The sequence below is a fragment of the Piliocolobus tephrosceles genome, chromosome 2 (genome assembly GCF_002776525.5).
Source record: "Piliocolobus tephrosceles isolate RC106 chromosome 2, ASM277652v3, whole genome shotgun sequence".
Lineage (NCBI taxonomy): Eukaryota > Metazoa > Chordata > Mammalia > Primates > Cercopithecidae > Piliocolobus > Piliocolobus tephrosceles.
Window position 1 is genome coordinate 67040873 of NC_045435.1, and position 15786 is coordinate 67056658.

Genomic DNA, 15786 nt, shown 5'->3' on the forward strand with positions numbered 1-15786 from the left:
TAAGAGTTTGGGAAATGTTGGCTGGGATCCTGCTACTGCCCTTAATTAGGCTGCCCACTGGAAGCCTGCTCATATTATCTTCATTGATAGGGATACAAATGCATGGGAAAGCCAAGAAAGCAGGGAACAGCCACCCTTGGAGATGCACAGAAACTTGTGTAACATGGGTCATCTTAGCCCTGTAGCAGCAGCCAACCTCTGGTCCGCCTCACTTTGGTGTCTGCCATCACAGTGACTCGGCTACCCTGCTTTGGTCCATCAACTCTTGCTGTGGACTCTTGTCCCTCTCTACTTCATGGCTTCCGCTGCCTCATGATTGCTGCTTAGTGCCTTTCTCTGCCTCCACTGAATCCCTCCTGACCCACCCCTCAGTCTCTAAGAGACCATGTTAATCGGTTGGCTCATTCATCATGCAATATAAAAAGCATCTGTTGAGTAGCACTTGCTCCTTTCCAGGCCACCTCACCACCTGACATCTTGGCTGCCTTTGAGTCAGGTGACTCTCCTAGTCCACGCAGCAGGGCTCAGAGTAGAAGAAACTAGACTGATGGGAGAAGAGAATACTGTCTACCCAAAAGGAAAAGCTGAGACAAAATTAACATAGAAAGCTTATTTGGGACAAGGTTGAGGACTGCAGCCCAGGACACACTTCCAAGTTGCCTTAAGAAGTGCTCTGGAGAAGGAGAGGCCCAAGTGTTTAAAGAAAAAAAGGACAAATCAAGAAAGGGGACAGTTACAAAAGTTGTTCGTCAGGAATTAATTCTCCTTGGTTTACAGAAATAACATTGATCAGTGATTGGCTATGCATTGTTTTTTGGGGTTTTTTTGTTTGTTTGTTTATTTTATTCTTGAGACAGAGTCTCCCTCTGTTGCCCAGGCTGGAGTTGCAGTGGTGCAATCTCAGCTCACTACAGCCACCACCTTCTGGGCTCAAGCAATTCTCCTCCCTCAGCCTCCAGAGTAGCTGAGATTACAGGTGCCCGCCCAGCACCATGCCCAGCTAATTTTTGTATTTTTAGTAGAGACAGTTTCACCATGGTGGCCAGGCTGGTGTGGAACTCCTGGCCTCCAGTGATCTGCCCGCTTCGGCCTCCCAAAGTGCTGGGATTACAGGCGTGAACCACTGCGTCTGGCCTGGCTATCCATTGTTGAGCTACAGGATGTGGGTTATAGTGTCCGGGGTAGTGGACACTAATGTGTCCAGTGCAGCTAATTTGGGCTATACCAGGCAGCTTCCGGAGAAAAATACATAGCTCAAGAAGGGAAGTAGGACTTGATTGCTGTCCATTTTAATGCCTCTCTAGACCTGATAAATTGAAAGAACTGGAATTCTTCAGATAAAAGTTCTGTTCTTTCCTCAGAGGTAAGACACCCAATTTAGAAAAGACACAAACTAAATAATTTGCCCAAGGTCATACAGCTAATAAATGGTGGACTTGAAACACTACGTCTCGATCTTTTGGATTCCAAAGCCTATTTTCCCCCCAACTCCTCATTTCCTTAACCGCCTTTGTACTTAACCTTCTCTTCTCATAAATCCGACACTCCTCCATCTTCATTAACCTCACTTATAAGTGAGATAAAAGCTTGTAAGTAAAAATATAAAGGATTTGTTCTCTTTCTGGAACTTCCCTTGATGACTCAACGTTAAAGGGTGGAATGTTTCGAACGTTTTTACCATCTCAGTGATAAAATCTTTCACAGTCCTTTCAGCCGCATTTATTTATCAAAGGTATCACTGTGGAAAGGGAGAAAAAGAGAAGCAAAGGCTCAAGCCCCCTCAGGATTCCGCAGAGCTAAGGATAGGTCCACCTGGCCACTTCCCAGCCTGTCTTTACCTTCACTCTCACTGATCTGAGAGTAAATTCCCTTTCGGACTCAAAGCAGTGAGCTGTCTTGGGGCTCGATGGCCCTTCATGCATTATTCATCAAGCAATGCTCCAGAACTTGAGGAAAACTTCGGGCCCCTAGCTTGCCCGCTCGCCCACCACAGAGCGCCAGCCTTTGCAAGCCGGCCTCATCAGTACAGGATTATGAAAACAGAGTTGTTAAAGACTCAGCCTCCTCCCCTCCCCACCCGGGAGCTGTCAGAGCTCTCCTGAGAGAGGGGTCTGCCTGCAACCTGTGGTCTCACAGACTGAACAAGCAAAATCCTAGAAAGGGAGTGGAGTAGTGAGGCCCAGAATACCCTGATTTGCATGAGAAAAGACCAAGATTGATGGTTGCTGAGAGATTGGTTTTGAGCCAAAGGAAAACCCAGGGCCTGGAAGGATGGGAAGGAAGAAAAGAGTGATTGAAAAGTGTGATTGAAACTCACCCAGTGGATGGGGGTCAGGTAGGCGTGAGGCCCTGAGGCCCCTCCGTCTAAAAATCCCCGAGCCTCGAGCCGGCTTTGGGGTTGGGTTAGGTAGTGCTTGCTCAGCCGACTTCAGCTTCAACTCCGGGTTCACCTGGGCTTTCTTTTGAAGCTGTCTGAGGTATTATTATGAACTCCCAGAACATGTTTCAAAGAGTGAGCAACACAAATAAACGTTTGTTTTTGGTTGGTTACCATTTGGGGTTTCTCTTTAACTCACCTTCCAAGACACAAAAACATGCCGAAAGAGATTTTAGGCATACATACACATACATCCATCACGTACTTACGTGTGGTGCACTTTTCTTTTAAAAAGGAGAAGAAAGCACAACCCGCCTCAGGTTTCTCAAAATTCTCACGCTGCTTTCGGGGAACACTGAATGAGGAATGCTGAGAGATGAAAATAAATCTGAAGGAACAAACTCCTCTGCTGTTTTTCAGGTTTTACATTGAAAGCATATCGTTTTTAAAGGATAAAACCACCGTGGAGCTGTTTTTCCTGAATGCAAAGGCCTGCGTGCACAAGGTAGGTGCCCCGTTTGTCCTGTTCACTGGATGCCTCCAGAGCGACTGGGATGAGAGGAAGAAATGGTTTTGCCTCTCTTCTTGCGTTCAAGCTAAGGAAAAAAAAAGGCCACAATCTTTTTGATGAATATGTCCTACGCCCCAACTACACACATACACAAATGACATCTTTTCTCGAATTCTGAGTAGGGAAAGACAACCTCCTGCAGGGGATTCCTGAATATACACAATCCCCACTACTTTAAATGCAGCAAGTAATTGACACAGAGTGACCCAGAAAGACAGAAAGAGGGATCAATCAGATTATAATCAAAATGTCTAGGCCAGAAATCTTTTTAAATAAGGTATGCCCTACACTTACAGTAATTCAAAACCAGCCTTATTTCAGTTCAATTTCTGCCTTCTGATCCCTGCACACACGAACCACCTTAAATCTAGGGAAGGAGGGCTGCTCACAGCCACATGTTTTCAAGCAGTATCTCAGTTATCTGTGGTAAGGGACAGGGTTTTTCTCTTACTGTTTTTTGTTTGTATCTAATGCATCAAGGACAGATCACTTTTATAAAATTCAATAAACATGCATTGCTAGAAAAATAATCCCATGCTGGGATGTTACGGCCATGTCAAATGGCTATAAAAGTTTTTATGGCCGGGCGCGGTGGCTCACACTTGTAATCACAGCATTTTGGGAGGCCAAGATGGGTGGATCATGAGGTCAGTAGTTCGAGACCAGCCTGGCCAACACAGTGAAACCCCGTCTCTACTAAAAATACAAAACTTAGCTAGGCGTGGTGGCGTGTGCCTGTAATCCCAGCTACTTGGGAGGCTGAGGCAGGAGAATCACTTGAACCCTGGAGGCGGAGGTTGCAGTGAGCCGAGATTGTGCCACTGCACTCTAGCCTGGGCGACAGAGTTAGACTTTGTCTCAAAACCAAAAACAACAACAACAAAAAGTTTTTAAACACTCTCAGTTTTTTGTCTTTTCTCTTTGCAGACTAGCATAGCTTTAAAAGCCTTCACTGTGGTCTCCTCAAGCAACTTCCTGAGGAAGGGAAGGGAAGCCATGGGCCAAGAGATGCCCAGTGGAGCCTGGCTCCTCTCTTGTACATTATGATCTCAATGCTTGGGATCTCAGAATTCCCTCTCCAGACTGCATACCTGTTTCCAGGCCTTCTTTTAGGTTTATTGAGCATGTTATGTATCCATTTTACCTCTTTTGTTGGATTATTAGCTATAACTCTTTGTTATTTCCATGATTACTTTAGGGTTTATAGTATACATTTTTAACTTATCAGGTTTACTTTCAAGATGATATTATACCACTTCACATGTAGTATAACAATCTTACAATAGTATGCTTCCATTTTTCTCCTCTCAGCTCTTACGTGATTGATTTCATACAATTTACTTTTAGATAAGTTACAGATGCGCATGACATTATTATTTTTGTGTAAATATTCAATTAACTTTAAAGAAATTTAAACAGTACCAAAAGTCTTACATATTTACCCATGGAGTTAGCATTTCTGTTGTTCTTCATTCACTTGTGTAGATTATTATTTCTGTCTGTTATGATTATTTCTGACTAGAGGACTTCCTTTAGCATTTCTTATAGTGTGGGCATACTGGTGGTGAATTCCTTCAGCTTGTACCTGAAGACATCTTTATTTGCCTTTGGTTTTGGAAACTAGTTCACATGATGTAGGATTCTGTGTTGGCAGTTTTTCTCTTTCCATACTTTAGAAATATTGATTCACTATCTTCTTGCTTGCATTGTTTCTGATGAGAAGTCTGCTGTTATCTTTATCTTTGTGTTTCTGGTTTTTTTTTTTTTAAGATGGAGTCTCGCTTTGTCACCCAGGCTGGAGTACAGTGGCGCCATCTCAGATCATTGCGACTTCTGCTTCCCAGGTTCAAACGATTCGCCTGCCTCAGCCTCCCTAGTAGCTGGGACTATAGGTGTGCACCACCGCAACCGGCTAATTTTTGTATTTTTAGTAGAGACAGGGTTTTAACATATTGGCCAGGCTGGTCTCAAACTCCTGACCTCAGCACTTTGGCCTCGAGCCTCCCAAAGTGCTGGGATTACAGATGTGAGCCACTGCACCTGGCCTGCTTTGAGGAATTTTATTATGAGGTGCCTTGATATAGCTTTCTTGATGTGTTTCTGTATGTATGTGTGTCATTGGCATTTATTGAGCATCTTGGTTTGTTGTCATCAAATTCAGAAACATTTTAGCCATTATTTCTTCAGTTTTTTTTTTTTTTTTTTTGGCCTCATGTATGCCTCATTTGCAAAGCCCAGTTACACATATGCTAGGCCAGTTGAACTTGTCACACAGTGATGCTTTGCATTTGTGGGGATTTGGGGGAATATGATATCTTGTATAGTTTCTCTTTGTTTTCAGTTTCACTCATCTGTTTTTTGTAATCTAACCTGCCATTAATCCCATTTTGTACATCAGAGTTTTTAATGTTTTTGTTTTTGTTTTTGTTTTTGAGATGGAGTCTCACTCTTGTTGCTCAGGCTGGAGTGCAATGGTGCAATCTTGGCTCACTACAACGTCCACCTTCCGGACTGAAGCGATTCTCCTGCTTCAGCCTCCCGAATAGCTGGGATTACAGGCATGTGCCACCACACCCAGCTAAGTTTTTGTATTTTTAGTACAGATGGGGTTTCACCATTTGGCCAGACTGGTCTCGACCTCTTGACCTCAGGTGATCCGCCCACCTCAGCCTCCCAAAGTGCTGGGATTTACAGGCGTGAGTTTTTATCTTTAGAGGTTTGATTTGGAGTTTTTATCTTTAGAGGTTTGATTTGGATCTTTTTTACATCTTGCATGTGACTATTTAACTTTTTGAACATATTAAATATAATTATAATAATGGTTTTAATGCGTTTGTCTGCTTACCCTAATGTCTGTGTCAGCTCTGGATATTTTCGATTGATTTTTGTCTGTGTTTTGGGTGATGTTTTTCTGCCTATTTGCATGCCTGGCAGTATTTGATTGGATGCTAGGCATTATTAATTGTATCTTTTTGAATGCTATTTTTTTTTATTCCTACAAATATTCTTGATGTTTGGTTTCAGGATGCAGTTTAGTTACTCAAATATGGATTGGTTTTTTCAGGTCTTGCTTTTATTATTTGTTAGGCTAGCCCAGAGCAGTGCTCATTCTATAGCTAATTATTCTGCATACTGATCTTCCTGAGTATTCAATGCCCCATGAATTATGTTTTTTAGTCAACCCTGTGTAAGCATGAGGCACTCTTCCCTCTTATCCTTTCAGATGGTCTCCCACTTTGGGTAGTTTCTTTCAGTGCATGGAATGATCAGTGCTCTACTGAATCCTCAAAGGAGACCCTTTCTAGATTTTCAGGGTTCTCTCTCTTCACAGCGCTCTTTTCTCTGGCAGTCTGTTCTGCAAATTCTATTCATTTTGATCTCCTGGACTAAGGAGTTGCTCCATCTCCTTAGCTCAGGGAGTTCACTGTGTTCCATTGTGTTTCTCCCTCCACAGCCTGGAGCCCTCTCTTGACAGTGGTGGGGGCAGTCATAGGGCTCGCCTTGTTCAAGGTTCACTATCTTCATTGCTGGATATTCAGTGTTATGAAAACTGTTGTTTTATGTATTTTGTCTGTTTTTGGTTTTGTTTTTGTTTTTTTCAGTTAAGAGGATAAATTCAGTCCCTGTTACTCCATCTTGGCTGGAAGTATAAATATTCAAAGCAAAGTTTTTGGCTGAGTCTATGGGGAAAGTAAAATGTACCCAGCATCAAAGGCTTTACTACAGCCCTCTTTTCTGAGACTCAGGTTTTCCTAAGAACTCTAAGGATTGACTGATGAGTAGACACCTATATAACAAACAGAGCTTTTCAAACACAGCGTTTACTGAGTCAGGAGCACGTTTCATAAACCACAGTTGGCCATCCTCTCCTATGTAGAGAAATACAATTGCTCCTTGTAATATTTTTCACTGCCTTGTTGGCATTGATCCAGTGTTTACTCTTGCTAATGCAAAGATGATTAGAAGGCAGATTTTCAACTCATGACATTTCTCTTGTACCTCTATATGCTAAATTCTGTTTGTCTTGAGAAAGCAAGGAAAAGCAGAATTCCTTTAAATGCTATTGCATTTTATGAATGTCAGTTGCTGGGAGCTCCTTTCTTTCTTTTTTTTGTTTGTTTGTTTTCAGTGTTTTTTTTTTTTTTTGAGATGGAGTTTCACTCTTGTTGCCCAGGCTAGAGTGCAGTGGTGCGATCTCAACTCACTGCAACCCCTGCCTCCTGGGTTCTAGCGATTCTCCTGCCTCAGCCTCCTGAGTAGCTGAGATTACAGGCGCCCACCACCACACCCAGCTAATGTTTTGTACTTTTAGTAGAGACGGGGTTTCACCATGTTGGCCAGACTGGTCTCAAACTCTTGACCTCAAGTGATTCACCCGCCTCAGCCTCCCAGAGTTCTGAGATTATAGTTGTGAACCACCGCGCCTGGCCTGGGAGCTCCTTTCTAAATGGGAGTGTTTCATGACTTGTCAGATAATTTAGAACTTTTACAGAACATAATATTGTAAGGCACTATGACTGTTATTGAGATAATTTTTTAAAATTTTTATCTGTAGGAATTTAGAGTTGGATATTTTCTATCTAATTATTATGCAGATGGCTGGGTGTGGTCGCTCACACCTGTAATCCCAACACTTTGGGAGACCAAGGCAGGTGGATCACTTGAGGTCAGGAGTTCGTGACCAGCCTGGCCAACATGGTGAAACACTGTTTCTACAAAAAATACCACAATTAGCTGGGTGTGGCAGTAGGCGCCTGGAATCCCACCAACTCTGGAGACTGAGGCAGGAGAATCGCTTGAACCTGGAAGGCGGAGGTTGCAGTGAGCCGAGATCACACTACTGCACTCCAACCTGGCAATAGAACGAGACTCCGTCTCCAAATATATACATATAATGCAGATGGCTGGTAACAAATTCCAAGAGATGTTCCAGGATCAGGTAGCTGTTTGGATAAAGCAGCTTTCAAGTAATTTCTTAAGATGTATGATTATTCAAAAACATTCCACATAAGGAATATCAGCTGAACCATGGCCACAGAGGCAAAGAAGTTTTATGAGAACATAGTTTCAGCTGTAGAACACTCGTAGGTGGATTTATTTATTGGCAAAAGTGAGTCACTGATGGTTGGTAGCCACTGTTAACTCAGGACTCAGCTAGATCTGAGAGTGAACGCCCCCCCACCCCCCCCCACCACAGTGCACAGAGGGCATTCTTCTCACCAGTGAGATGTTCGACACCTCTGATCACACCCTACACACATTTCTTCTCTGCCAGACGGCTTTCCCCTACAGCTACTTCCTTCCTTCCACGGAGAACAGAAATACACAGGCAAGAAAAGAGAGCTCTTATTTACAAATACTGATAAAACCACAATGTCTTCTTACATACTTGTTTAGTAAGAAATATGATTTGTGATAAGATTTGATACAGTTGCTGAAGCTCTGCACAGCTACATACATATGGATTTATAAAATTCAGCCTCATGAGCATGTCATTTGAAAAACTGGTGGCTCCCAATGGGTTTTGTAAATATCATTACCCGTACTGCATAGAGAATAAGTCAATGGTGACACTTCAATGTGTTGAAAGAAATAACTGTGCCTTGTTTCTGAGTTTGGGTATCCAGGATGGTCTGAAAAAGGAATAAAGATGTTTCACTTTTGTGAAAAATACTCTAAGCACTCTAAGCAAATTTTTTTTTTTGAGACAGAGTCTCACTCTGTCACCCAGGCTGGAGTGCAGTGGCACGATCTCAGCTCTCTGCAACCTCCGCCTTCTAGGTTCAAGCTATTCTCCTGCCTTAGCCTCCTGAGTAGCTGGGATTATAGGCACGCACCACCACACCCAACTAATTTTTGTATTTTTAGTAGAGATGGGGTTTCACCATGTTGCTCAGGCTGGTCTCAAACTCCTGACCTTGTGATCTGCCCGCCTCAGCCTCCTGAAGTGCTGGGATTACAGGCATGAGCTACCGTGCCCGGCCAGCAAAATTTTATATGTGAAATGTGGCACACATTGGGCATTCAGTGAATTGTTGACTAACTCAGCAAATGAATGAGTATACTGATAACCCTTGTTTCCTAAGAAGTCAAGCAAAAAGCAAAAATGTGTAATTTGACTAGGGGGAAACACATGAAAATACCTACATTTACTAAGAAACTAAACATCCACAAAGTTAAAAATTTCATTTTCCAGGTATTACTGAATAACATTTAACAATACTTAGTCAACACTAATTACAACCTTCATCAAAGAATGAGTGAGAATTATATGTTAAGAAAATTTCAGGCCGGGCGCGGTGGCTCATGCCTGCAATCCCAGCCCTTTTGGGAGACTGAGGCGGGCGGATCACCTGAGGTTGGAAGTTTGAGACCAGCCTGACCGACATGGAGAAACCCCATCTCTACTAAAAATACAAAAAACATTAGCCTGGCATGGTGGCACATGGCTGTAATCCCAGCTACTTGGGAGGCTGAGGCAGGGGAATCGCTTGAACCTGGGAGGCAGAGGGTGTGGTGAGCCGAGATCACGCCATCACACTCCAGCCTGGGCAACAAGAGTGCAACTCTGTCAGAAGAAGAAGAAGAAGGAGAAGGGGAAGAAGGGGAAGGGAAAGGGAAGAAGAAAATTTCAGCCAGGTATGGTGGCTCATGCCTGTAATCCCAGTACTTCGGGAGGCCAGGGTGGGCAGATTGCTTGAACTCAGGAGTTCAAAACTAGTCTGGGCAAGATAACTAACTCCATCTGTACAAAAAGTACAAAAATTAGCCAGGCTTGGTGACATGCACCTGTGGTCCCAGCTACTTGGGAGGCTGAGGTGGGAGGATCGCTTGAGTCCAGAAGGCAGAGTTTGCAGTGGTTAATGTCATGGACATGCTCAATGACAGGCAGCAAGTGCAGTGGTTAATGTCATGTACTCCGGCATCATGTGTCTATTCATGGGGGAGGCATATCTGTGACATCCTGAGTTTAAACTCCCTCTTTCCTTTAATTCTGAATACTGTTGTACACATTGATGCTCTTAGTCCATAGTAGTTAATAAGGTGCTTCTGTACATTAGGGGCCAGATGACTTTTATGGGCTGGACTTGGGACAAAGCACCACTTCTAGAGGGATATTTCAGGAGTACAGTAGCACTCATGCTGGAAGAGAACCTGTAAGAAAACTAGGTAGGAACTGCCCCTGTGGGTCAAGCGTTTCAGAGGAGAATGCATGCTGCTGTCTGGGTTGTTGTTCAAGCAAGGGCCCCTGAACCTGTTTGGCTTCCTTGGTGAGAGTGCAGAGGGGCACACCTTGCCTTCACAAAACAACCACCTGTGCCAGGTGTGGTGATGTGGAAATGCCGAAACTGATACTGGGGAACCTGGGAAGCCTTCAACATGGCTGTGGTCTACCTTGGGCAACCAGCTCCTACTAGGAAAAGCCTAAATGCGTGAAGCAGGACTGTAGGCTTGCTCCAGATCATTATTCTTGGAGGTGCCCTTGACCATATCTGTGATTTTAGTAATCAGCCAACATGGTCCACCACACCCCTTTTTTTAAAATCAGCAATCTGAAGACAGCCTTGGCAAATTAAAATAGTATTGGCCATCTTGTCTCTTTTGGTGTGTATATAAATATGGTAATAATGAAAAGACAGAAAATGTGGAAAAGCAAGTAGGGCTTATGAGGTGCTCTGTCGTAGAGACCATACACAGCCTCAGCTCCCTTTTCTGCAGAGGTGGGAAGGAGGAGGAGGAAGAGGAGGAGGGGGAGGATAGCGACTCAACTCTTAAGAGCTCACCCTTAGCCAGGCATGGTGGCATGGGCCTGTGGTTCTAGCTACTCAGGAGGCTGGGGCAAGAAGATCACTTGAGCCCGGAGTTTAAGGTTACAGTGAGCCATGATCATGCCGCTGCAGCCCAGCCTGGACAAAAGAGCAAGACCCTGTCTCTAAAAGAAACAATAAAGAACTCACCAAATAGAAAGCACTGATTTTTTGTGTGTGTATTAGCTTATTTAACACTCACAACAACTGATACTGTTATTTATTACTACTTCAATAAATAAGGAAATGGAGGTATAAGTAGGTTAAACAATTTGGCTAAACTTGAGTAGTTTATTAGTAGTGGAGTGATCAGATCTATGTAGTCTGGCCCCAGAAACCGTATTTTTCTGTCTTCATTCATTCATTCATTCATTCATTCAATTAAAACATCATTGCATTCCTATTAAGGGTCAGGGTCTCTGATGAGTGCTGCATTATCAGTAAAATGCTTAGCAAATATACCTTCTTGTGGCCTAAAATCCTAAGTCTTAAGGATTTTTTCATTTGTATGTGTGTAGTATGTGTTGTGTTTATTCGTTTATTTATTACCCTCATCCTGTATGTGATGGTATGTGTTGTGTTTAATTTAAAGGTAATGTGTCTGATGATACTTTGTAAGACAGCAAGACATAATATTTCTAAAAGATGTCAGGGACCTTGGAGAGACTGAGCATGCCTGAAATCCCTTGATATTACTTATTACTCTTTCCCAAAGTAATATAAAAAGCAATTTGGAGCAGGGCATCGTGGCTTATGCTTCTAATCCCAGCACTTTGGGAGGCTGAGACATGCAGATCACTTGAGCCCAGGAGTTCAAGACCAGCCTGGACAACATGGTGAAACCCCATCTCTACAAAAAAAAAATTTTAAAAATTAGCCAGGTGCAGTGCCTGTAGTCCCAGCTACTTGAGACTCTGAGGTGGGAGGATCACTTGAACCCAGGAGGTATAGATTGCAGTGAGCTGAGATGGTGCTGCTGCACTCCTGCCTGGGCGGCAGGGCAAGACATTGTCTCAAAAAAAAAAAAAAAAGAAGCAATTTGGAGCCAATGAGGTGGCTCACTCCTGTAATCTCAATACTTTGGGAGGCCCAGTAAGAGGATCACTTGAGGGCAGGAGTTCAAGATCAGCATGGGCAACATAGCAAGACCCTGTGTCTACAAAAAATTTTAAAAATAGCCAAGTAAGGCAGTGTGTGCCTGTAATCCTAGCTGCTCAGGAGGCAGAGGTGGGAGGATCACTTGAGCCCAGGAGTTTGAGGCTGCAGTGAGCCATCAGCATGCCACTGCACTCCCACCTGGGTGACAGAGCAAGACCTGCCTCTAAAAAGAAAAACAAATAATACAGGCGTCAAGAAGTCCTGCAATAAATAAACCTATTTGATTTGGTTCAACCTAATATTTTCCAAAGTTACTGTATGTGAAATTCTTTTTTAAAGCAATACTTATTAATGGACTGCCGACCACACTTTTGAAAATGTTGTTCAATGACTGGGTGCTGTGGCTCACACCTGTAATCAAATCACTTTGGGAGGCCAAGGCGGGTGGATCACGAGGTTAGGAGATCAAGACCATCCGGGCCAATGTGGCGAAACCCCATCTCTACTAAAAATACAAAAATTAGCCGGGTGTGGTGGCAGGTGCCTGTAGTCCCAGCTATTCAGAAGGCTGAGGCAGGAGAATTGCTTGAATCCAGGAGGCGGAGGTTGCAGTGAGCCTAGATGGCACCACTGCACTCCAGCCTGGGCGACAGAGCAAGACTCCGTCTCAAATAAAAATAAATAAATAAATAATAATAAAAGGAGTACATCCGAAGGCCGGGCGTGGTACTTTGGGAGGCTGAGGGCAGGTGGATTGCTTGAGCTCAGGAGTTTGAGACCAGCCTGGGCAACATGGTGAAACCCTGTTCCTACAAACCATAAAAAAAATTAGCCAGGCATGATGGTGCGTGCCTTTAGTCCCAGTTACTCAGGAGGCTGAGGTGGGATGATCACTTGAGCCCAGGAGTTTGAGGCTGCAGAGAACCATGATTGTGCCACTGCATTCCAGCCTGAGCAACAGAGCAAGACCCTGTCTGTCTTAAAAAAAAAAAAAAAGAGTACATCTTGTCATCCAGGACTCTGCCAACCATAGGGATCTATTCTTTGGAAGATTTTATTGAAACAGGAAAAGATATCTATAAAAACATATTTTACATTATTATTTCTAATAGTAAGAAACTTGAAACTGCCCAAATATACTTGAATAGGAATTCATTATATGAATTACAAATCATTCATATGATAGGATATTGTACAGCCATTAACAAGAATAGGCTAACCTTCCTTAACTAACATGAAGCAGTCTAACATTGTTCAATGTTAAAAGAAGGTACAGAACAGTGAATATAGTATTATTGTTTTTAACTTTATTATTTGCTTATGTATATGAAATGTACTCCTAGGAAGAAATATAAAAATACAGCATAGTATAAATGTTTATTATTTCTGAGAGTGAGTTTGGAAAGTATAACTTAGATTGCTTTCTAAGTTATACTTCTCCAATTTTTAACAGGTAGCTTGAATTAGTTTTAAATCAGAAAAATAAAGAAAAAAATCAGTATATTCATTAAAATTTACCTCTTGAAAGCTGTATCAAGATAATAAAAATGGCTGGGCATGGTAGATGACACTTGTAATCCTGGCATTTTGGGAGGCTGAGGCAGGTGGATCACTTGAGCCTAGGAGTTCGAGACCACTCCAGGCAATATAGTGAGACCCTATCTCTACAAAAAATTAAAAAACTAGCTGGGTGTGGTAGTACATGCCTGTGGTCCTCGCTACTTGGGATGGCGATGCAGGAGGACCACTTGAATCCATGAGGTCAAGGCTGCAGTGAACCATGATTGTGCCACTGTATTCCAGGCTGGATAACAGAGTGAGAACTTGTCTCAAAAAAAAAAAAAAAAAAAAAAAAAGAGAGAGAGAGAATAAAAGCATTTTGCTCATCACTTTTCATCCATTACAAAAACGCTTGGGCATTTTTCTCACTGGATAAAACTCAGTGAATGTTGAAAATTTCTTTTTTTTTTTTTTTTTTTTTTTTGAGAAGGGGGCTCGCTCTTTTGCCCCGGCTGGGGTGCAGTGGCCGGATCTCAGCTCACTGCAAGCTCCGCCTCCTGGGTTTACGCCATTCTCCTGCCTCAGCCTCCTGAGTAGCTGGGACTACAGGCGCCCGCCACCTCGCCCAGCTAGTTTTTTGTATATTTTTTAGTAGAGACGGGGTTTCACCAGGTTAGCCAGGATGGTCTCGATCTCCTGACCTTGTGATCCGCCCATCTCGGCCTCCCAAAGTGCTGGGATTACAGGCTTGAGCCACCGCGCCCGGCCGAATGTTGAAAATTTCTAATTGCCTTATCTAGAACACCAAAAGGCTTGCTACTAAAGACAACTGGCAGTTTTTTCCTATTGTAAAGGTAATACTTAGTAATTATAGAAAATTTAGAAAATGCAGAAAAGTACAACAACTCAAAAAGATCCATAATCTCAATATTACAGCATAAATTGTATTATTTTGACATTTTTCTTTTGTGCATACATTTTTGTTTGGTTGAGATCAATTGCTTGGTTGAGATCAGTTTTGTTACACTTTTAGCATTTTATATATTTCAGCTACTTTGACCTCTTGTCCACTCTTCATCCTCATGCCATATGTTCTTCTGTTTTAAGAATCAGTATGCAGCCTGGGGAAAGAGCATAGGAAGGCCTTGAAAATTCACATTTTAATTTCATTAAATATAAACTAGCACAGTGAGACTGGGACCAGGTTTCCTTTATGTAGGAATCTCTAGGACCTAGAGGTTAAGTAAAAGGTTATAGAATGGGTAAATGAAGGAGTGAATGATTAAAGAATCAAAAAATAGGCTGGGTTCAGTGGTTCATGCCTGTAATCCAAGAACTTTGGAAGGCTAAGGCAGGTGGATCACTTGAGGCCAGGAGTACGAGACGAGCCTGGCCAACATGGTGACACCCCATATCTACTAAAAATACAAAAATTGGCCAGGCATGGTAGCCTGCACCTGTAGTCCCAGCTACTTGGGAGGTTGAAGCAGGAGAATTGCTTGAACTGGGGAAGCAGAGGTTGCAGTGAGCTGAGATGGTGCCACTGCACTCCAGCCTGGGTGACAGAGCGAGACTCCATTTCAAAAATAAAATAAAATAAAAATAAAATAATAAAGAATCAACATCTAATCAAACAAATAGATGGCAGAATGGAGGCATTTTAGAATGTGAAATCAACAAGACTTAGCCATCTCCCCTGCTTAACATCTTAGCCAGCCCTCTGCCAGCTACAGAGAAGGTGCATAATGGAGTGGTGGGGAGTCTGGCCTTAGTTCTACCCTGGGCATTGTACTTATATTTTTAAGACTTTGTTTCATCAGTTTTAAAGTGAGAATAATAACAGTTTCTACCTCAGTGGATGAGTTAACATATATGCAAACTATATAAAAGAGTGTCTGACAGACTCTGTTTTGCTATTTATATTTTTGCTATTATTACCACTGCTATTGTGTAGCAAGCCCCTTCATAGGACATGCAAGCCCTGGCTTATCACTCTAGGCCCTTTCCACACTCCCACTGTGGTCATACTGAAATAACTCCTCCTTCCCTGGTGATGCATCCTGTCTTTCTCAAGCCTCCATGCCTTTTTGATATACTTGTCCTTCTACTGAATGTCTTCCCATCGCCCTTTATTTTCATTTGGCAAATTTCCACTCATCCTTTTGAATTCAGCTCGAGTCTCTGCCCCTTAAGAAGTTCTTTTTTTTTTTTTTTCGTTGTCTACCACCACCATTTCCTATAGGGGGTTAAATTCTTTCAACCTCCAAAACATCCTTTAAATAATTCTTCTAATTGTTTCTATTACGTTGAATTGTTCCTTTATGCATCAGTCACTCCCCGCAATTACACTAACTCGTAAGACCAGCGTTCATCTTTATCTCCCAAACACTGGCACAGAACCTGGCATGCACTATAGGCCCTCAGTAAATATT

At 42.7% G+C, this 15786-nt stretch overlaps 1 protein-coding gene across 1 annotated transcript in view; it reads left to right on the top strand.

The window, feature by feature from the left end:
* FRMD4B (FERM domain containing 4B) overlaps positions 1-15786 on the top strand; it is a 208699-nt gene that overhangs the window by 89243 nt on the left and 103670 nt on the right. Inside the window, exon 5 of the mRNA XM_023200208.2 lies at positions 2798-2882. Coding sequence (XP_023055976.1) covers positions 2798-2882 — 85 coding nt within the window. The remainder of the gene's footprint in view (positions 1-2797; positions 2883-15786) is intronic.